The 23,281-nt window shown below is 47.1% G+C and overlaps 2 protein-coding genes across 4 annotated transcripts in view; one reads left to right on the forward strand and one right to left on the reverse strand.

Moving 5' to 3' along the window:
* IFT81 (intraflagellar transport 81) overlaps positions 1-6,240 on the reverse strand; it is a 35,023-nt gene extending 28,783 nt beyond the window's left edge. The window contains exons 1-4 of one of the 2 annotated variants that reach the window (XM_063416072.1): positions 5,792-6,240; positions 4,790-4,893; positions 3,394-3,574; positions 462-551 (exon numbers count right to left, since the gene is read on the reverse strand). In XM_063416072.1, coding sequence (XP_063272142.1) covers positions 462-551; positions 3,394-3,574; positions 4,790-4,893; positions 5,792-5,935 — 519 coding nt within the window. In that variant the 5' untranslated portion in view covers positions 5,936-6,240. Of the gene's footprint in view, positions 1-461; positions 552-3,393; positions 3,575-4,789; positions 4,894-5,116; positions 5,296-5,791 lie in introns of those variants that run through there. The other variant, XM_063416073.1, reaches the window with a different exon arrangement.
* Positions 6,241-15,886: 9,646 nt separating this feature from the next.
* On the forward strand, positions 15,887-23,252 carry P2RX4 (purinergic receptor P2X 4). Of its 2 annotated transcripts, XM_063416081.1 has the most exons (12): positions 15,893-16,231; positions 16,800-16,947; positions 18,372-18,443; positions 18,538-18,610; positions 19,090-19,186; positions 19,346-19,426; positions 19,508-19,649; positions 19,971-20,107; positions 21,441-21,534; positions 21,619-21,684; positions 21,775-21,870; positions 22,586-23,252. In XM_063416081.1, the coding sequence occupies exons 1-12, from the start codon at positions 16,101-16,103 to the stop codon at positions 22,616-22,618; spliced, it is 1,170 nt and encodes a 389-aa protein (XP_063272151.1). In that variant the 5' UTR covers positions 15,893-16,100; the 3' UTR covers positions 22,619-23,252. The 2 variants fall into 2 exon arrangements, with proteins under 2 accessions (XP_063272150.1, XP_063272151.1); XM_063416080.1 differs by lacking the exon at positions 22,586-23,252 and having other exon boundaries at positions 15,887-16,231; positions 21,775-21,951.
* Positions 23,253-23,281: the final 29 nt, after the last annotated feature.

The raw sequence follows: 23,281 nt of genomic DNA on the forward strand, positions 1-23,281 counted from the left end.
CGTTTGCCTTGCTTCTCTGCGTGTCCACTGGAAAGCTGTACACAAGCTTAATTATTTTGCTGAAACAGAGCAAATATCTCTACTTAACACTTGAACCACGTGGGGTCATCATTTCTGTTGATTTAAGCTCTTAATTCATTCAACACCCTCTGGAATTATTAGCCACTATCAGGAAAGCAAAAGGCTTTGTATCAATCTGCACTCAGAGGAAATGGAGTTCTAATATTTGGAAATCATGCTGCACACAGCCTTGGCAGCCTCGTTCCCCAATCTGCTGCAGAGAGCTCAGCTCTAAACACCAGCGAGGATTTTGTGTTTGCCAACAGGGAGCAGTGACAAGAGGCAGCTCCAGTCCCCACCAGCTCTGGCCTCCACCGCTTCCACTTTGTCCATAAAGACAACAAACATGGAACTGACAAGCAAAAAAACCAACTAAATAAAAAATTGTGGAGTTTGTTTACCCTTCTTATTTCTGCAGTTGATAAACCAGATATTTTGAGCTGCTCGTGCTCCTTATGTAGGTTTTTAAATGCTTCCATGAGTTCTTCATACTGTGAAATGAAATGGAAATTGTGCAGGATGAGCTCTGTGTCTAAGGATTTTCACATCAACACATTGTTTTACTACTAACACAGTAAATGTAGACATAGAAATATGGTGAGAACAAGATAAAAAGGCATTTTCTCATTGCAAAAGCCTGTCAACTTATAAAGCAGAAATAAAAAAAACACAGTACATTATCTTCCATTTGAAGAGACAATCAGAACTCCACAATTTCCCCAGTATTTTCATCTTTTGTAACACACAGTGCATTTGCAAAACAGGAATATAAGATGTCAACCGAGAGGGACAAATTAACAAATTACTCTCTCTTACTATACAACTGTGTACACCACATATATAAATGTATCAGCCCTGAAGAATTTGCTCTAACAACACTTTTGATGGAGGCAATGGGGCTTGATTTTCCTGAGTGGCCCAAGGGCAGGGCTGAGTGAACACGTGAGGAGTGGCTGTGCCACGTTGCATAACCCTCAGAACACCCCGGAGATTGATAGATGCAGCTCAGCACTCACAGACAAGGAGACAGTGTGCTACTTCCACACCAGTACTTTGCCCACCAGGAATCTTAAACTGAGAGGCAGTGTGAAAGTCTGTGTGGGTAGAGAAATAACAGGGGACAGCGAGAGTTTAGAACTATGGAGAGGAAATAAATTTAGATTCAACTCGGAGAAACGCGAGCTGAGGTATAAGGAAAGATAATCTCCACAGAAACAACCCTTCAATGAGATGGAAAAATCTAAAAGGAGAGTATCAAGTCATTTTTTACTTCCTGGAAAGAGCAGTTGATATGAAAGGTGAATACCAAATGGCAACAGCAAAGGCCAGTTCAAACAAAGGCATCAGAGCCCTGTGCAGTGAAGCAGCAACTCCATTCTAGAAAACCCTGGGGAAGCAGCATCCAGAGCCCTCTGCTCAGTTCTGGTTGTTTCAGTATCAAGCACAAGCTGGAAGGAATTTAAAAACTAGCACTAAATTGGCTAAGAAGATAAAATCATAAAGAGCTGGATTAAGTGGCAAATACAGGTGTGACAAGAAATGCACAGGCTGGACGAAGAGGAACAAGTTACAAAATGCAGGAGTAAAACCCAACTGGCTTCCACAATACCCCCTCTGCACTCTGGAAGTCCTTTAACAAAAATGAAAATGAGCAGGTGCTCTCTGAACAGCTGCATTCCCACTGCTGGTGTCCAGGAGTTTTCCTTTGTGAGGAGCTCCAGAAGACTTTTCCTCATTGGAACATGAAATTTCAGGACAAATGGCAGGATTCAAACAAGGCAGAGCAGAGTTTGATGGATCATAACAAAAAAAAAGGTTCTCACTTTTCCCTTTGGGTGCCCCACATGCTGAAATAAGGAACACACTCAAATGACAAAAAAACCACCCAGGTTCCTACATGGAAAGAGTCATCTCTGGCACCTGGGAGCAAAACACTGAAGCCTGAACAATGAGATTAATGCCTGAAGTTTCTTATTTCTTAAATTACAGATTGCAGGCAATCCAATGTCTAAACCACAACACAGCTGGGAAGGTGGCAGGTTTGCTGAGTTCTTCTGTAAGTAATTTACAAAAGTTCATTTTCGCTCGATTCTGCACCCATAAAACTTGACTGTGTTCTAAGGTGTCCAAAGCCTCATTTTTAAAATTTCCCTTAAAAGACACCATTGCAAGACTGTATCTAAATAATTCAGGCTAATTGTTTAATTCATTAGTATCTAAATATTTGCACTGTCATGTTATATTGCAGTAAGGCATTCTATTACCCCAGCTTCTGTTCTGAATTAATCAGCAAGGTATTAGTTTAATAGGATGGTTCCATTACTGTAATCCCAAAAAGGAACATATCTTACGTAATGGAAATTATGGAGGTGGATATTTATACACATTAAGAGTGTGACATACTGAACAAAACATACAATCTGCATTCCTTTCTCTCTCTGCTACTTCTGCTGAGTTATTTCAAGGTATAAATCCAATATTGTTAGAGGTAACAAAAAAATAAAAGGCTTAGTCAAGCCTCAGTCAGACTGTTCAGCTTTGCTGGTGCAGAGTTAATAGATCAAGTTACCTCTTACAAACACTCAAACCCGCTGTGGTTTTACAGAACAAAAGGCACAGAAAACTGGAAAAAACTTAAGTAAATATGTACCTCAGATGATAAACCCAAAACTTTAATTCGCTTCAAGTTTTACATTTCAAACCCACCAAATCTGACTATCTAAAATCAACATCTAATGCTCACAAAAGAAGTGGGAACATAATAAGTAGGAATTTCAGCATGAAGAAAAAGAAATCTTTTCTTTATTCACAAAAAAATGAATGGTTAAAGCAAAACTGGAGTGAGGCTCATACAAATATTAGGCATTAAATACTATCAGAGGACTATCATGACTAAAAATACAATCAGTGGACAATTAGGAGACATCAACGTTTGGAAATAACATTTTCTGTTTGAAGTGGTGATTTTATAAAGTTAAAAATATCCAGGTTATATTTCATAGGAAAAAAAACCCCAAACCTTTTCAAAAATTAAGAACTAAAAGTCTGTCTAAGCCAATATAGCTCTGACCATTATTTGGCACCCAGTGCTTAATGGGCTTAGAGCCTTTTAATTCAATGCTACTTATTAATACATAATTTCAGGGTTATTGGAAGAAAAGTGGTCAAGACATCAACTTTTTATTATGAATCTTTGCTTATCCTTGATTCCAACAAGCTTTTAACATAACTCACTAGAACATGTATGCCAGCATTAACTCCCTGATTCATTTATCCCTCTTCCCACAGGCACTTTAATTAAGGGAAAATGTTGGCATTCATGAGAGATGGTACCTGTTTGTTGAAGTCAGCCACGGTATCATCCTGCAGGAACTCTGCTGGCACCTCCAGTTTCACTAAGAAACGTGCCAGGTAAGCTCTTGTCCTGAGTTCAGTGGTCCTCTGCAGAAGCCAGTGTAAGACAGGATGAATTACAGCTTTGCTTCCAGTAACCAGCCCTTGGCGAAAAGCACCCCTGTATGGAACCAACCAGGGGAAAATGCCAGTAAATCCCAAACAAATGAAGGCTGGCTTGGAACTAAAAAATCTGCAATGTTTTGACATTCCTTCTCCACTTGCCTAATGGTTTTTGTAATGCTGTTAGAAGAGAAAAGGCTCATGAGGAGAATTGGGTTTGATCAGCCTGGAAGAGAGAAGGCTGAGGGATCTGCACATTCCAGAACCTGAAGGAAGCACAAAACAGAGATGGAGAGGAACTTTTTACCAGGCCTTTGAGTGGCAGGACAATGGGAATGGCCTCACAATGACAGAGGGAAGGGTTGGATTAGATATTAGGAAGCAATTCTACCCTGTGAGGGCAGTGAGGCCCTGGCACAGGGTGCCCAGAGAAGCTGTGGATCCCTGGAAGTGTCCAAGGCCAGGTTGGATGGAGCTCTGAGCAGCCTGGGCTAGTGGAAGGTGTCCCTGCCCATGGCAGCAGGCTGGATGATCGTTAGGTCCCCTCCAACCCAACCCATTCTGAGCTGGAACTCTGCGGTTCTGGCTGCCAAATCTTCTACCTTGAGTCAGATAAAAACCCCGCAATGGGATAAAGCCAGCAGCGACAACTCCTCATTTCCTGTGACAGCCTTGAGGGATGCCAGGAGAGGGGGGGAGCGCGGGATCCGGGAATCACCTGGCACAGGTGAGACGGGACCGGCACCGGGCCGGGCCGGGCCGGGCGTGCGGCGCCCTCTGCCGGCCGGAGCCGCCACTGCACCTGCGCAGGTGCGGGCAGCGCCCACCTGGAGCCACACCTGGGACCCCAAAACATCCACGGGGACACGGGAACAGCGCCCACCTGGGACCCCAAAACATCCACGGGGACACAGAACAGCGCCCACCTGGGACCCCAAAACATCCACGGGGACATGGAACAGCGCCCACCTGGGACCCCAAAACATCCACAGAGACACGGGAACAGCGCCCACCTGGGACCCCAAAACATCCACGGGGACATGGAACAGCGCCCACCTGGGACCCCAAAACATCCACGGGGACACGGAACAGCGCCCACCTGGGACCCCAAAACATCCACGGGGACAAGGGAACAGCGCCCGCCTGGAGCCACATCTGGAATCCCATCCCAGCATCCATGGGGCCATTGGATGTGCTCACCTGAACTAAAGGTCAGTACTATATAACCTAAAAAAGATGTTTTAACATGATTCGTAGGCCAAAAGGTACTCACAGGTCTGACACAGGCCCTGGAGGTTTGTATTTGAGGATGCCAAGGAGATTCAGCATTCTTTTAGCTGTTTGTTCTGGTGGTTCCTCTCTAATGTCGACAGCATGCTAAATGGGTTTGAAAATTAAATAAGTATTTATTCTTTATTATTATTCATATAGTAAAAGTTATTGTAGCAATCATAAAACAACCAATTTAATAATTAATTACCAATTATGAGGATAATACTATATTATTTACCATAATCAATTATATTATTTCTATGAACTTGTTTGTCCAAGGGATGTTAATTATCTGGCAACACTGAAAGAATTGACTTTATTAATTTACCAGACAATAGTAAGATGCTCTATACAGAACATCCCTTAAATCACCCAACTTCAATTCTCTTCTAATGGACTTTCCTGCAGCATGAGAATTCAGGTCAGTTCACTCCAGGAATGTCTTGTCCCTGCTCATGGGATCTCCTCTGTGCAGGCACAGAGAGCACATTCCCCAGGCAGCCGGGTATCCTGGCACTCCCAGGCACAGGTATCCCCACCCCAGGTGTGTGAATGGTCCCTTCTCATCTCACACACGCTTCTGCAGCCTCCAAGGAGTGGGATATCATCTCCATGGCAACAGCACAGTTTGAGGTTCAGTTCTTGCTCAGCTCCTGCCCTGGGTGTGTGCAAGACACAGCCTGACTTTGACTGAACACTTTGATTGTCAGTATGAGCCAAGATCTGTATCCTTAATTTCACAGGAAAAACTTCGTCAGCAGCCTCTGGGGAACAGGGACGCTGCCGCCCTGCCCCAAGAAACATTTGCTGGTTTGCCAAGAGCACTCAGACGTACGGGCAGGAAGGATACTTGCCAGGCACATTTATTTCCTGGAAGATTTGTACAACCTTCTTTTGGTGAGACAAACACGCCGCAGGACTGTACTGAGCCAGACCTAAATAAAAGCCAATTCCAGTGTCCGGGCACCTCAGGAGACCGGAGCACTCTGAGTGCCCTCCTTACCTTCGGGTCAATCTCCCCCAGAACATCACTGAGCAGCTGCAGCAGCTGCAGCGACTCCAGCGAGTCGAACGAGATCAAATTGTAGTTCTTCTTGAAGGGCTCCTGATTGAGCTTCTCGACAATGAACTGGATTTGGTCACCCATAACGGTGTCCCGGGAAAACCTCTGCGGAGAAGACACAGCAGATGCCGGGGGGGCGGTGACCGGGTCCGGTGGCCGGGATCGGGGCCGGGCCGGGCCCTGGCGGGGCTGCGGGATCGGGGCCGGGCCGGGCCCTGGCGGGGCTGCGGGATCGGGGCCGGGCCGGGCCCTGGCGGGGCTGCGGGATCGGGGCCGGGCCGGGCCCTGGCGGGGCTGCGGGATCGGGGCCGGGCCGGGCCCTGGCGGGGCTGCGGGATCGGGGCCGGGCCGGGCCGGGCCGGGAGCGGGGAGGCCTCGACCGGAGCCTCGCGCGCGCCGTTACCGCGGGGACGGTTGCCAGGACACGGGCGTGGCGTCACTTCCGGCGTTACCGCCGAGCGGCGCGAACCGGGCCGGGATCGGGAGGTGGGGGGGCGTGGTCTAATAATGAAGGGGGCGTGGTCAGTAGTAGCGGGGCGTGGTCTATCTATGAGGGGACGTGGCCTGGCCGTGAGGGGCGCGGCCGAGCTGTGAGGGGACCGGGACCGCGACCGGCACCGGGCCCTTCTGGCGGATCGTGGATCGCTGCCCTCACAGCCCGCTGCAGCATCCCGCCGCACTGGGAGCCCTCCCGGTGTCCCCACAGCATGTCCCGGTCAGTGCTTCCCGCTGCGCCCCTCGGGAAAATGCAGCCCCGTCCCGTGCCCTTCCCGCCGCGAGTAGCCCGGGAACTGCGGCTGAGGCCGCTGACGGGGCGCTGGGGCGGACACGGCACGGGGCAAGTCTCTCGTGGGGCTCCTTCACAGAACAAGTGCGAGGAGTGGCAGAAATAGGTCCGAAATTCAGCCTCTGGAGGATAAACTTGGCTCTGCGGCTCCTTCTGAGGGAGGTTGTTGTTGCATGTGTAGGAGATGTACAAACAGATTGCTGCAGTTACCCAATTAAGATTTCTGGCAGCCTCTGACAGCACAAAGGGATGTCAAGTGTGGCTGATGTACGTGTCAGGTGAATGGTTACTTAATTCCTTTGAAATGGAAAGGTGCACAGAGGATCTGTGTGGAACAGGAACAGCCAGTCCTGGGCCCAGGCTTCATCTGGGCCAAATGGCAAATTTATGTCCTCGACTCTGAACATCAGTTGTCAGCGTGCCTCAAAGTAGCAATAAATACATAGTGCATAAATCTGAAACAAGGACAGCAAGCAGCTTCAAAAACACCAAACAATCCGAACCAGACTATAAATTAAAGTCAAACTTCCTCATGGAATCTCTCAGTCTGCAAGTTTGTTCTCGCAGATCCTTCAAAAGCCATGCTTAGGCCTGAAATAGTTGGATTTTGGAGCCTCTCTGCAATTTCAATTAGGTTCTTGGATAGTCTTAGAATCCCATGTGAGTCCCCAGATGATGGATTAAAATATGCAGTGAGTCATGTTAAATTGGTGCCAATTGAAATGCACAGGTTGTAAATCACTGCAGAATTTGACTCACTAAGTAGCAACCATAAATGTAATACTTTGCAATTCTAAGCACTGCGACTATCTTAGATTAGCTCCTCTTTTCCTTCTGAGAAACAGAAAGAGCTTCATACAATAATTTCATAAAATTTATCGGTCTTCACAGGAAGGCTGAGAAGTGGCACTGATTGGTGTCCAAGCCCTTGACTGGTTAAATGAAGTGACAAAAGGGATGGACGGGTGCCTTGTGGTTGGGCATGAGAGCCAGGAACATAATCCAAGTCTCCTGACTCCTGGATTTGAACTTTAAAACCAGATCATGTTTCCTTTGTGCTTTCAGTCCATATACTGACCTTTAGGAATCGTATTTACCTACAGGTTCCCAGAAGAGATCTGCTTTCCCTTGTCATGCTTTCCTGGTATCAGTTACTGTTTTCTCTGATGAGTATTTTCAGCATGTAGAACACAGAGAGAGCAGATGAGGGTGGTATTTCTGATGGAGGTGCCTGTGAGTCCCCCATCACTTAATCCTGGAGGAACACTGTTTCTGCAAACACTGATACACATCCATCAGTTGTGGGGAGGGTGAAGAGGGATCTGGGCTGGGTGCACTGGGAGGTTGCTGCTCTGAGATTTTGTCTTATATCAAGACTATTCCAGTCCTCACACCTTCCCAGAAGGAAAGGTCCATTCCCCTCTTCTCATGTCTCTGTAATGTTAAAGAAGAGGAAGGATGAAAACTTTAGATAATGCCAAGATAGGAAGAAAAGGAGATGGTGAGATGGAAACCCATGAAGTCTGATTATTCTGACTCTGGGAAAGGAGACCTCCATGACCAGACATTGTTACAACTGGACTGGCTGAACTTGTTGACGTGTTTGAAAGCTCAAGTGATTGGAGGCAGGAGCAAAATCACACACTGGAGCCCAGTTTTGTGGGACTTCCCAACCTGGGGAAAGTGAGAGAGATCCCGTGTCAGTTTTATGTTATCATGATCCTTTCTTCCACCAGTTTTGTGTTCTCCATATGTGCAAGCCCCTGGCTGCTTGGCATTTACAGTCTGCAGTGGTGTCTGAATATTCAAAATTACTGCCTAAAAGAAAAAAAAAATCGAGGCTTAGCTCAGTGCCTTGACCTCTTTATCACAAGAGAATCTTCACAGACATGAAAGAGGTTATAAGCTCTCAGTGCAGCCTTGGGTAAATATTGCAGGAAGCAGCTGAGATTTGTTTGTGCTTAACTTGTCTTGAGCTATCTTAATTTGGGTGATGTGCTATCTGAGTCAAGTCTTACAGACTCGAGGGCCAGTGTCCCAGTATTTCTGTTGTATAATTCTGGGGGCATTTTCCACAGTCCCAAATCAGTTTGCATGGAGAGTGATACAGAGTTTGAAGGAAAGTTTGATGTGGGAGTTAAGAGTTCAAGCCCTACAGTTCCATCCAGTTCTCTGAATAGAATTTGTCTTTTATTTAACTTGGGAAAGGCTTGTGGAAGCTTCTTATTGCACAGACATCCTGCAGAGGTAACTTGTGGAGGAAAGAGAATGGAAATAAACAATCCAGAGCTCTCTGGATCTGCAGCAGCTTCACTGCTCCCTCCTGACTTTCTCCTCCCTTTACAGCCACTGCTGTGCAGATGCTGCCGAGCAAAGTTGTGACAGAGCTCGACCACGGAGAGCAGCAAATCCGGGTGGGACGAAACCTGAGCAAATGAGAATCCTGCTCCCGGTGGAAGAGAGATCACCTTATATGGGAACATCACGGACAAGAGGATGAACGCGTCCGGCCGGGCTGCTGAGCTCAGATCCCAAACAGATGGAAGATGTGAGTGTGAAAACAAGAGCATTTAGGAAGAGGTGACAATGCTTCTGCTTTGCTCGAGCAATCCGACCCCTCCTGTTTGTTTGTTTCTGTTACTGTAAATATTGTGCTGTGTGTATGTACACATAGGTCTGTGTTGTATTAAAAATTAATGTCTTTATGGCTCTTCTAGTACCTAAATGCATCCCCAGCCTGTTTCTGGTTCCCACTTGCAGCTGTTCTGTGGTCAGCTAAAGCCCAAGGAGTGACCACAGATGTCTTAAAAAATTAAGCCTGTTTGTGCACAGTGTGGCTTGTTCCAGTGAGCCGAGGCATTTAAGACAAAACCAACAGCCAAGAAGTCTGTCTGGTTCTGAATGTTTTGTCATGTCTACAGTTGTAAGTCACTTAAAGTACTAAAGGACTAGAAGAAAAACATTAGATCTGTGTTGTAGGGTTTGTATATTTTGTGCCTTTATGAGAGTCTTCAGCTGCATGAGAGAGGAGCCTGGTACTTTAAATCTGGCTCTAAAGGATTCTGATCCGAATTTGTGTCTTTCAGACTCTGAGCCTGGGATTTACAGGTCGGAGCTTGAGAGCTCTGCACCGTCCCAGCCCCTCCTCCTGTGTGCGGTGTCGGTGGTGGCCTCACCCCCTCCCTGCCCCCTGCAGCTGCACACGGCTGGCTCAGGACACCCTGGGCAGCTGCAGCTCTGTGTGACTGCAGCAGGAGAGGCACAGCCAAGGTACGTGCCATGGGCTGGCTCTGCTGAGAGGAGCAGTGACTTCACTCTCCTTTTTGACACCAGCACCTGATGCAAAACCAGACCAAGACCAGGTAGAGCAGTGTCCCGTGCAATATGAGATGAGCTGGAGATGTCTGTGGCCATTGATAACCTCACTTTACCCCTGTCTGGCACTGCCAGCCCTGTGGAGTGGGTGCTGTGTGTGCCTGCCCAGCCCAGAAGAGCCACACACCTTCTCTGCACTGGTGTGAAGAGTTGGGGATGGAGAGTCAGGCTCAGGCTCACAACTTGGCCTCATGCTGGCTTTGATCCATTCAGCCCCAGTTGTGCCAGCATTACTCCAGGCTGGCAAAGTCTGGTAGTGCTGAGCAGAGATGATGCCATGGCAGCAAACAAGACCCAACAGGACCATTGATCTGGTGTTAGACCACTTGGGAGGGTGGATGTGGTTGTGGGAACTCTGGGGTGGGAGTGTGGCACAGTATGTTATTTAAAAAGGAGGGGTTGGTTGGGCAGAATTAACTAAGCTTCCTCTAGAAAACACTCTGTTTTGTTTCTTGCCATGCTGCCTGGTTTTGTTTCTTGTCCCAAAAATCCAAAACAACTCCACTGATTAGTCTCAGGTTTCCACCAGTGTTTCTGAGATTAGAGCCTGCCCTGTCGAGCCTCCTGTTCAAGGTCAGATGAAATGGCAAGTCACCCCTTGCAACAGACTCCAAGAACAATAAGATGTTTTAGGAATATGCCATAATTGATTGCCTCTAAAGGGCAAATTTTGCTCTGTGCTGCCAAGCAAGGGCTGTTCTCAGTGATAAGTTTGCTGAACAAAGTCTGCCGAGGCTGGTGGAGCTGGGCTCGTTCTCCTGGGAGGGCAGCAGGCCAGGACATTGCGCACGCTGATCCCAATCACACCAAGGATCAGCTCTGCAGGAAACCCAAATGGCCTCACGCAGGTTCTGTGCCCACCTCCTGCTACCCAGAGCTGGGTTCCCACTGCTGCTTTCCAACAACGAGGTACCCCAAAGCACTGTTCTGCAGGAGGAAAAGGCTGTAGTGCTGTCAAAATAAAGGATATAAATAAAGGAACATCGATCAGTTGCTTTGTATTTCTGTTCTTCAGATTCTATTTTATCTCCATCCAGAAAAGTCTGGTTTTAACCCCAATTGGTGCAAGTGCTTGGGCTTGTTTTTCAAAGCAAGCCTTTTATATCGCTTTTATGTAATGTAGAAAGTATCTTCTGAGCATACAATAGTTTTTCAAACTTGACAGTGCTTTTATGAGTTAGATGAGCGGGGTGACATTCCTGTCAGCTTTAAAACACAGGTGTCCTTCCTCCTTAACACATTCAGTTCATGAGAAAGTAAAAACGTTAGGCCAACATTTTTGAAGCAATCGGCATGAGGCTCAAAAATAGTCACTGAAAAAGTAAAGCCTATGTTTTTAAAGCTCTTTTAAAGAAAAACAACTTGGACAGGACACTACTATTTGTGACAGAAGAAGTCAGAGTCTAGGTCCACAGCAACACAGCATGGGGGAAAGTTTTTGGATGACATCAAGGTCTGTTGCAGATAACTGCTGTTTCCCAAAGGGCATCTGAAGGGTCAGGATGTCACCTCATGAAAATAGAAATTCTCTTCTTGTGTACATCAATTGACAGCCAAAAGTTGTGAAAGTGAAACCAAGGCAGAGTTAGATCCAGCTGATGTGTCTCACTCAAAAATTCTCTCACCTACTTGAAAATGTCCATCTGACTTTTATCTTGGAGTGCATTTTGTTCAAGAATGATACAAAGAAGATGACACATTTTATTCTTATGGCTTATTTGTCTTTTCTGTTTTGTCCACACAGTTAATTAGCCACTTCTCACAGACTCTGACAGGAGAGGATGATGTTAACAGCTCAGTAAGTACCAGTGTGAAGAAAGTGGCTCACAAACACCACAGGATCTGGGATACAGCAGAATACACTGTATCAATGCAGGCAAGTCTTCAGTTAATGTCAGTTCAATATTCAGAATTCAGATTTTCTGCCCTCTTTTACATCCTCCTTTAATTTTTAATAATTGTTGTTGAATTAAACTTCTAGCTGAAACACACAATTTCTCGATCAATCACCAGACCCAGATATGAAACTTCATATAAAATTGTGAAGGAAATGACTTCACCCTCAGCCCAAACAATGACAAGCACTGTTGACCCAAGCAAAGTGCTAAATAAGGATTGATGAGGTGTGGCAGGACCATGCTTTGGGTAGTTCCTTCTGCAGCTTCCTCCTATAGAAAGCTGCAACAATCTGAAATGTCAAGTTCCCTATCTTACATTTGAGGAGGACAGGTTGAAACTGTCTCTAAGTGGCAAAAAACCCTTGAGTAAGAGCTTGTTTCTTTACAAGAACTCAAACAGGACAATGTGTGAATTAAAATGCAACTGTTAAAAAACTGTGAGGTCAGGGGGTCCCTCTGGAATCCATGGAAAACCTCCCTCAGTAAGTGAAAGACTTATCTATTTCTTTTTTAATTTATTTTTTGTGTGTGTGTGTTGAAAGATACATTGACAACGTCATGAAATTTTAAGGTACTCCCTCTGCTTAGGCACTTATAGCTCTCATGTATTTAAGCCAGCTCTTTCTTTCCCAGCCATACTGTTAACCCTCATTATAATACCCAGATAATTGACTTTTATCAAGCTGCCCTGCTCTGTGATCCTGCAGGGAAGTCATAGCCTCCAGTTTGTACCATCATGCAGCTGCCATAGAAACAGCTTTAGGTGTCGCAGGCTCATCTTGAATTCACTGGAGACATTTGGCTCATTAATTCAAATGTCAAGGAAAATGCATCAACGTAAGAGAGCTTTAATCAGGGACTGAAATAAAGAAAAAAAGTTTCCTAATGTGGTGCTTTCCTCTGGAAAAAAAATATGTAGAAGTTCTCTGTGGGTTCATTTATCACAGCGAGGTTGCTTCCACTTCCCCGTGGGGTAGATTGGCTGACAGTGCTTTGTGCTGCAGGCTGGTGTTTGTGGATCTTCCTCAGACCAATCTCTTCACCCTCCCTACGTAGATCATGAAAACCTCAACGCTGGCAACCTCAAAGTGAAATAAGAAAACTCTAGGAGAAAGTCTCCATGGAACAATGCTGCTGTGACCTAGAGTAGGATGGAAGGGTCTCGCAGCCATCTTTTGTTGTAACCCCATGACTGTACAATCACCAAGATAAAAATGTTTTATTTCTAGTCTGTAGCAACCAAAGAATGAAAAAAGGAATTATAAACTATTTTATTTCAACTGAAATTATGGAACTGATACTCTAAGGAAGCTAATTGTAATGAATTTTAGTTCCTCTCAGCCTGCTTTGAAATACATGCATAAGAAACTAGGTCAATTAGCACTTTCATTAGCTCATTTACAACCCCATATGTATCAAATATAAGATACTTATACGTTTCTACATTTATATCTCATCTTCTCCCTAATTTGGGGTTTTCTGCAGAAACAGAGCAGTTTTTCCACTGCCAGGTCCACTCCAGTGCCCACAATGCCTCCTACAGCTCCTTCTGCTGAGGTTTTCCAGCACTTGAGAGCAAATTCCATTCCCTTCTCATGTGGACAGAGTTATGATCTGAAAAAGGCTTCGTCCAACAACAGGAAGGCTGTAATTGTTCATACAGTATCCGGGAAAGATATGCATGGGCTTCCTGAGTTAATGAAATCCTAAGGGTTTGTTATAAATCAGTGACTGCCAGTCATTTTGAAATATCACCCAGTGTAGGCTCCTGCTGGGATGTTACAGAGGGAGTTTTGCTCTCAATTACATTGCACAGTTGACACATTCTGCCTTGTTTTTTAACCTTCCTCTAGTGCCAGGAGTGGGTCACTGCAGGCACCAAAAATAATGGATGAGAGGCTTGGTCCAAACCTCTGATGCATAAAGTTCCTTCACAAGTTCCATTGGCAAGAAGAAAAAAATGGAGGAATCACTAAAAAGCAAAGCTGAGTGTTTATTTTCTATCAGAACAATACCAAGGTCAGAGCCCAGGAAGCTCTGCCATGTGGTTGAGATACTGAGGTAGCAATGCTGGGCTTTAGTTACACCCATGATTGTCCTCATTGACCAAATTCCTTTGAAAGGTAAATCTCGAGCTACACAGGAGACCTCCTTTTCCTTCCTGTTAGTTATGGCAGGAGCTGAACAATTGCAAGAATGTTCTTTTATTTTAGATTGTTCGTTCTTGCCTGAGGCAGGGCACTGTTGTTGGATTAGCTGGCTGAAGGACTGGTGTTTGTGACACCTTTTTCAGGAGATTTTGGGACCAGGTTCCAGATGCTCCCCAGTGGAGTGCTCTGTGACTGCTAATTAATCCATAAAAGCTGATGTGAGCTGTGCTCCAGGAAAGTCAGGGTTTTGATAGAATGAGAAACTGCAAGTTAAGGCTCCCATGATCCTTGCCACTCTCTGCTGACCAGAGTATGGAAAACGCTGAAGCCCAGAATCCTGAAGTGTGCTCAGAGTTGGTGTAGAATAACATGATTTTAAAGCTCTCAGAGCATGGGCACTCTGTGACCAGAGGATGTATTTTCTTGAGTCAACTAAAAATTGCTGCTTTCCTGTGGTGGGTACATGCCTGCAGGAGTGTGTTGGTGTTGAAACAACTCGTGAGGTGTCGATTCAGTTTCACTGGAGTGGGTGACGGCAACACAGAAAAACAATCCTCCTCCAGACCTGCTGATCCATCATCATTATCCCATTGTGCTGTGTCAAGTGCAGAATCCAATGGTGAGGATCCCTGTTGAAAATTCTCTTAGTGGTTGGATGAAGCAGCAAGTGTTGTTTTCTTTGATTTATGTTGGGAATTGTTGCAGAGCCACCCTGTGAAATTTTGTGCTGTTTGCTCTTGGCTTTGCCTCCTCCACCTCCTTCCCCTGAACTTGTGTGAGTAGCTTTGTGCTGTGATGTGTAAGGCCAGAGTATATCCAAGGAGCAGCAAATTCAGGGTAAATTAATCTGTGCTCCAACACCTTTTCTGTTCTCTATTTTTGTTATATTTAGACATGTTCTATTTTTGTAGAAGCAAGGTGAGAAGGATTGTAGCAGGTGTGTTCTGCACTCCTTTCAAGGAAGCTTTGTTCTTTCTGAGCTAACCCAGCAGTTTGCCATTTCCATTTCCCACATACCTTTTAAGATATATTGCTGGCAGATTATGCCACTTGTATTTATATCTTCAATTGAAAAAGGTATTAATTGTGCTAATATTCATATTGCAGCATCTTATATATCTCTAGTGGGAAAACACTACCCTAGGCAATTTCCCTAATGCATTTCTGTTCTAGCATATGAACCAATTCTCCTTTTGAAAGTTACACTGAATATTCACTCATATTCCTATCCTTTCCCCACTTCTTTTGGTCCAATCTGTTTTGACTGGTTTTGTAAAAAAATAAGCATTTTACCAATTTATAGCTGAACTAAATGGTCTTAATAATTTTGTACTGCCTGAAATTCCCAGTGCCACTCTGTCAGTTCATCTCTTCCTGATGATTTGCCTGCCCTTATGAGGGTTATAGTGATGTTTCTACAATGAGGACTGTGTTGGTATCTCAGGACAAGGTGGAGGGTAATGAACTAGGTGGTAGATCCCTGCTTTTATAGCAAAGATTAATACTGCCAGAGGAAAAATAAAGAATTTGGTCATTGTGGATGGGAAGGTGACAATCTTCAATACACTCTGCTCTCTTTTGGAGGCAGTTGCTTGGTCCTTGCACTGACTTAAGCTATGCCAGGGTAGGTTTATGTTAGACATTAGGAAGAATTAGAAATAATTTCTTCCTAGAGAAGGTGATTAGATATTGCAATGGGCTGCCTGCCCACAGAGGTGTTGGAGTCTCCGAGCCTGGAAGCGTTTAAGACTGGCGTGACACTCAGTGCTGTGGTCTATTTGACAACGTGGTGTTCGGTCACAGGCTGGCCTCGATGATCTCAGAGGTGTTTTCCAACCAAATGGGTTCTGTGATTCTGCGAAAACAGCCGTGGAAATCCCGCGGCTGGCGGTGCCGGGGCTTCCGCTGACCTCGGGCAATTTGCTCGGGGCCCCGGGGCTGCGGGAGCGCCCGGCGGGCGGCTCGGGGCGCTGTGGGGCCGCGGCAGCCCCGGCCCGGGACGGCTCCGTCCCGGCCGCCTTCTCTCCCCGGCCGCCGCCATGGCGTTGTACGGGGCTATCCACAGCTTCCTCTTCGAGTACGACACCCCGCGCATCGTGCTGATCCGGAGCCGCAAAGTGGGGCTCATCAACCGCGCCGTGCAGCTCGGCATCCTCGCCTATGTGATCGGGTGAGCGGCGGCGGGGCCGCGGCTGTGCCGGCCCGGCCGCTCTGAGGGGAGGCGGGCGGCGGCGCTGGGAGCCCGCGGCGCTGAGGGCGGGAGCCGCCCCTCCCTCAGGGGCCCTCAGGGGCCGCGGCAGCGATTCCGTGAGGGCTTGAGGGGGTGAGGGGAGCCCGGAGCTCACCGGACTGCGACACGGAGGTGGTGGCACTGCTTAACTGGGGTTGTGGGCAGAATCACAGAATATTCTGAGTTGAAAAGGGCCCCACAAGGATCAGGCCCGACTTTTAAGCGGATGGCCCAAGGGCCCCTCAAGAGTGGGAACGTCTCAGGAGGTGGTTGGCGTTCCCTCAGCAGGGCTGGGCATAAAAGCAAATTAGACCCTGGAAACCAGTCTGAAAATAAAAAATATCACCCCCAAAATCAGACAGGAGATTGCCAATCTGGTGAGGCTTTTGTAAGGAAATGCTGAAACTGTCTGGAATGGCCCTTTCAGGTGACATGGAAAACGGAGACATTCCAACCTAAACTTGTTTACGGTGTTTATCTATTATTTCTTGCAATTCTTCTCTTTCAGGTGGGTTTTTGTGTGGGAAAAGGGCTACCAGGAAACAGACTCCGTGGTCAGTTCTGTCACCACAAAGGTGAAGGGAGTAACATTGACAAACACATCCACCTTGGGAGCCAGAATCTGGGACGTAGCAGACTATGTCATCCCTCCTCAGGTATCCATCACTTTCACATGCAGAGAGAAGGTTTCTAACAAACAGTTCCTGCTTTGCTAAAGTCCACTGAGAGCTGCAACAACTTTGGCTCCAGCCAAAGTGGCAATGATATGAGAGAATGAAGCAATTTTGCTTTGTTACAGATCATGCTGAGCACCTGCCCTGGGGAAGCTTGTTCCAAGAAAAGTGTGTTTGTGTGTGTGTGCTTGTGTAGAATCACAGAATGGTTTGGGTTTGGAAGGAACCAAGATAATCTCGTTCCACCCTTCTGCTGTGGGCAGGGCCACTATCCCAGCTGACTCCCAGCCCTGCCCAACGTGGCCTTGAACCCTTCCAGGGATGGGGCAGCCACAGCTTCTCTGGGCAACCTCCACCCTCAGAGTGGAGAATTCTAATATCTATTCTAAATCACTCCTCTTGTAGGTTAAAACTCTTCCCCCTTACCCTATCACTATCTGCCTGTGTAAAAAGTCCCCCTCCCTCCTTTTTATAAGCCCCCTTTGGGTATTCAAATGAGATCTAAGTTCTCTTTGGAGCCTTTCCTGCTCTGAGGGTGCACTGATCCCACTGTCCACGGTGCCCACAGAGACTTGAAACAGCACCTGTCCTGGCAGAGGAGGAAGAACATTGCAGGCATCAGGAAGAAGCTGTAACAATAACCACATGTCATCTTTCTTACTGTTTTCCAAAGCAAACAACCCCAAGTGAGGTTGTTGTCAGAAGCTACAGGAACAGCCTGCAAGTCACCTGATGCAGAACTGAACAGGAGGCATTGCTGCAGTTACTGATTGACAGTATCTGTGGGAATCTGTGCTGTGTGGGCCATATGTGGTGGCCTTTGGGCTGGGCAGGCACAGCCAAGCTGCTGGTCCTGGGTCCCTCTGTCTGCATGACATGTGGTGCAGAAAAAAAGACAGATATAGCCAGATTTTGGCTGAGTGGTCATATTTGCATATCAGTGGAGCGGAAGCAGATGACAGATTTGGAGTTGTACAGATCTGAAACTGGTGAAAGTAAAGTAATGAAAATAGTGCTTCCTGAAGAAACAGGACCAGGCAAATTCGTAACTCATATATTGCAAAAAGAAAGTGTGGGAGTTGTGCTCTGACTTGCAGCTGGAGTTCTGTTTCTGCTCCTGCCTGATGACTCCCCTGAGGAGCTGTGTGAGCTCTGTTTTCATAATATGAATGAGGAACTTTGGGCCAAGTGGGAGGATAGAAAGAGCTGCCAGTCCCAGTCCTTCCTCTGGCTAAACACAGCAGCACAGGGCGACACAAGTAGGAATCTTCTCCTTTAGTGCTGTCCAGAGCAAGTCCCCTCTGCTGGGCCACCTGGGCTCTCTCAACAGAGATGTTTGGTGCAGTGCCTTGGATGCTCTTGGCAGACTGTCACTCTTAAGTTTCCTCCTTGTTTTGCATGCTCAGGGTGAGAACACCGTGTTTGTCATGACCAATGCGATATTCACACTGAACCAGACGCAAGGCCACTGCCCGGAGGTGGGTGCAGAATCTGCTTTAATCCTGCCTTGTGTGGGTGGGAGTGCAGGGGAGAGGGTTCTCAGAGGTTTGTGTAACTATTGTTACTCTCCAGCTCCCAGATGACCAAACAAGGTGCGACAAGAAGAACATCTGTGTTCCAGGATATGTCAGCACCCACAGCAGTGGTAAGAAACCTTCTGCAAAAGCTCCTTTCGGTCTGGGTTGTGGTGCCTCTGTGCTGCTCCTTCCCTGCTGTGAAGGAAGCAGCATCTCACTTCAGTCTCCTTCTTCTCTTTCTCTCACATGTAAGAGAACTGGAGGGGAAGCTCAGATTTTTTTTCTGGTGGACTTAGACCAGATGAACTTAAACTGTGTTGGGTGAATGCTGGGTAGACGTGGGCTTTGGTGAGTTAGCAAACAGTGTGAAGCTATTTTATAGCCTTCAGTCTGTGATGCAGTATTTCACATGGATGAGGATTTGACTCAGGAAAAGCACCTGATGCTTCTTTCTCTGAAATTACTCTTGCAATGGAAGATAATGTGGGTTTAGTAGTGGCACTTCATCTCTGGGAAAATTGCTTCCACCATATGGAGTGAGGGGATGTCACGGGTCATATACTGCCTGGTTTTGCCCAGTAGTTCCTCCATGCACGTGTCTTTGCAGGCATCCAGACTGGGAGGTGTGTTCCATACAACAGCAGCATTCACACCTGTGAAGTGTTTGCGTGGTGCCCCGTGGAGGATGACTATCACATACCCAAGTGAGTGCTCTGCTTTTCTACTCCGCAGTGCCCCTCCTGAGAGCAGGCTCGTGCTACACAGCTGGTGCTTCTCCCACTGAGATGCTGTTGGGAATAGCTGAAGAGATGAGCACCAAGGACTCTGCAGAGTCCTGGTTATGTTTCCCTGTTGTTTTGTAGGCCAGCCTTCCTGCGAGCAGCTGAGAACTTCACCCTCCTGGTGAAGAACAACATTTGGTACCGCAAGTTCAACTTCAGCAAGTAAGTAGTGAGAGGGTCATCACACTGTCTGGTCTTGTGGGCAGTAAAGGGGATGCAACAACTCTTCCTGTTCTCCTGCAGGCGGAACATCCTCCCCACTATCAACTCCACCTACCTCAAGAACTGCATCTATGATGCCCAGACAGATCCCTTCTGCCCTATCTTCCGTTTAGGGAAAATCGTTGAAGCTGCAGGGCAGGACTTCCAGGAAATGGCTGTGGAGGTATTTGGCGGATCCTTCTCTTCGGCTTCAGCTGCTTTTAGAAGAGGAGTGGTAGGGGGTTGTCCCCTGTGCCTCGTGGCATGAGCCACAGAACACAGATCAGCTGCAGGATGGAGAGTGCTCTGGCCAGAGGGACTGGAGTCAACCCTACTTAACAAATAATTGGCCTTGCTTTGTTTGGGTCGGTTTATGTGCAAGAGAAGAGTATGAGACTGAGCATGGGATTGGAGCCAGTAAATCAGGTCCTGGTCAGCAGAGAGCCTAGTGCTGGGCTGGCTGTGCACTTGGACTGCCCATCACCTCTTCTCCTCCACTTGACAGGGTGGAGTCATGGCACTGCAGATCAACTGGGACTGCAACCTGGACAGAGCTGCTTCCCACTGTGTGCCAAAATATTCCTTCCGGCGCCTCGACAACAAGGACACTGCCCACACCGTCTCACCTGGCTACAACTTCAGGTAATGTGGCTGTGGAGGGCACCTGGTCCCTGCAGCTCCGTGTGCCACTGGCAGTTCTGGTTCTTTGGGGTTTTCATTGGTGCTTGGAGAGCAACAGAAGGAAACCTGGAGAGCTTTTCTGGTGCTGTGAGACGGAGCAGGTGGGTTCCTCACTGTGTGCAAACCGCAGCAGAAGGGAGAGGTCAGTGGAGCTCCACTGATTGGGTCAGAGTGCCTGAGTCATGTTTCCATCAGCTTTTTGGTGGCTGTTTGATCAATGGGGTGGCAATGGGACAACTGACTGTCTTAGGGTGTGCTGATAGGGCAGAATTTGAGGGGACTGAGGTGGGATTGGGAGACTGAAGCATGTCCTTCAATCTTCTTGGGGGAAAAATTAACCTGTAAGAGTGTTTCTGTCAGCTGAAGACTGTATCTGCACCAGGCTTATCCTGGCACACACCACCACATCCCCATTCTGGCCAGTACAGCTAAGTCCAGCACTTCAGTGAAACACCAGCACAGAGCTGGCAGCTGGTTGCATCCAGACTCAAATGTAATAATACGGATTTGCCACCTTGCCAAGGTCTTTGCAGGATTCCTCCTCATGAGGAAACACGGCTCAGGGCTGTTATTTCTAGAATCACAAAATCTCGCTTAGCACAGAGAATCTTTGGGTGGAACTTGGATGAATTTGCTGAGGAGCTGTGCAAAGCACAAATGTGTGTTTGGAAGGTGCCCGGCCGGCAGGTATTGAGGTGTCAGGACCGTCTGGAGAATATCACAGCTGGATCTGAAATGCTCTTGCTAATTTCAGACTCTGGTACAGCCCCTTACCAATCCTTCCTTTTCTCTTCCATCCTCTTTACTGCTTCCTCCTGGCTTAGTCAACCACGTGGCGGAGTAAGTCTGATCTCTTATTTGTTCTCATCCCTTTTGCTGTCGTGGTTTGCTGTCCCCCGGTGCGGCGCTTTGTGTGCCGGGCCGAGCCGCGCGGTGCTCCCGGCCCTGCCCTCTCGCGGCTGCCTGGTCCCCTGCAGCCGCCCGCCCGCCGCTCTCGTGTCGCCGAATTTCTTCCTCTTAATCCTTCTGTTCCCCTGCTAAAGCTGCTTTCTCCCTGTCCTATGCCTTGCAAGTTTTCTCATTTTATGGCGCTCACTGTTGTCTTGAATTCACCTGCTTTGGGCTTTTCTCCTGTATGAGCTTGCCAGCATGAAATCTCCATCACTCGGGGCTTGTGTATGGAAGTACCAATGTTCAGCCCATCCTCTTGGGGTGGGGAACACACCTGGATGTTGCATGATCACATAAGCAACCTCAAAATTTCCAGCTAAGCTCTGACCTATCTTTTCTGCAGGTTTGCAAAATACTACAAGAATAATGATGGCACTGAATCACGGACGCTTGTCAAAGCTTATGGCATCCGCTTTGATATCATAGTGTTTGGAAAGGTAGGGTGACAGTTCCTGGAGGTCTTGTAGTGAGAGTTTTCAGAGATGCTGAAAAGCAGGCTCAGGCTTGTGACTGTCTTCTAGGCAGGAAAATTCGATGTAATTCCTACCATGATTAACATCGGCTCTGGCTTAGCGCTGTTTGGTGTGGTAAGTGACACCGTCTGCACTTGGACTCCATTCTGGATTAGTGCCTCAGTTCTGAGGATCACTGCCTTAAACTCTTTCAATCTCCACTAGGCAACAGTGCTGTGTGACATTGCTGTTCTGTATTGCATGAAGAAGAAATACTACTATCGGGAGAAGAAATACAAATATGTGGAGGATTGTGAACTGGTAAGCATCAACGAAGACAGGGTAAAGATAGAATTGCTTCCTCCTCTGACTCCACAGAGATTCTGAAACAGGATGTAGAAAGTCCACATCAAATGGGGATTGTGGACCACAGTTCTAAGGAAACTTTGTCAGAGCAGATAATTTTTACCTCAAAGCTGTTGCAGGGAAGAGCACTAGAAACAAATATTGTCACGTTTCCTGGGCAACCACTCCTGGAGAGGAAAATATATGTTCAAGAACTTGTCATGCTCCTACTGCACCTCCTTTTTGGGTTCCAGTCATTGGCATTTGCCTTCTAAGAGCTGTAGTGAACAGACCTATTCCCATCAAATCCTTCTTTCTTGGCTTTTGAGGTTGCTGCAGTCGTGAAAAAACCCATTCAATGGGTTGGTATTTTCTGAGACCAGTGTGCAGATAGCCACAGTTACAGCTCCCTCCAGGGTCCAAACAATCTGTTTGATCAGTAGGATTTAGCTGGTTGCTTGGCTGGTGCTGAGGACAGAGCTCAGCCCTGTAGGGTTAGGGTTAGCTAACCCTAAGCCCTGTCCTTGGTGGGAATTGTGGCTGCAGAGGGCAGATTTCTCAATTCAGAACACTTTGTGCACTGGAAAACTCTGAGTAAGAGGAAGTAGCTTGCCTGTGCTAAGGATTTTGTGCTTGGAAGGGGGAGAAAGAAGAGTTTCTGGCAGAGAACCGTAATCTGTGATCCTTGCAGGGAGTTGGTGAGACATATGGAACAAACTCCTGAGCTCCTGGTGCTGCAGGACCAACTGCTGCTCTAAACCACTGCTGGAAACATTTCTTGACCCTTCCATGAGACCACTCCCTCTTTGCTGGGAGTGGGGAACCAAACTGAGAAAGGGACAATCATCACTTCACTACTTGGGAGCCAGTTCCAGGGAGAAGAACTGGATCTGCTCCTTGTCTGCTGTCTTTCCAGGTTATTTGCACTTAGCACAGAGGGAAAATTGTGCTTTATGCCAGACATCTGCACTGGCTGAGCCTGGGACAGGGACAGCTCTGGCATCATCATTTTGCCAGTCCTCCTGTCCCTGAGCTCACTGATAGCAGCAGGTACAGGACAATAGGCACAGATTCTTCCTTAGAGTGAACATGGCCACTGGCAGGACGTGCCTAACCTTGGGACAGCAGCTCCTTGCTGGCATTTTTCTTTCCCTGAAGGATTGTGAAGTTTAGCTGAGCCTGTACCTACTATTTAATTGGGTCTCCAAGCTCCAGTGGCCACAGACCAAGATAAAGCAGAGTCTGGCTCCATTCTTCTATGATAAATGGCTTTCTGGTTACAGAACTTTTTTTCTGTTTTGTCTAATTTTTATGCTATTACTTTAAAATTTACTTCAATAAAATACTACCTTCCCTCAGCCCTCTTGAAGTTCTGGAAGCTGGGTTT

The sequence above is a fragment of the Prinia subflava genome, chromosome 19 (genome assembly GCF_021018805.1).
Source record: "Prinia subflava isolate CZ2003 ecotype Zambia chromosome 19, Cam_Psub_1.2, whole genome shotgun sequence".
NCBI lineage: Eukaryota > Metazoa > Chordata > Aves > Passeriformes > Cisticolidae > Prinia > Prinia subflava.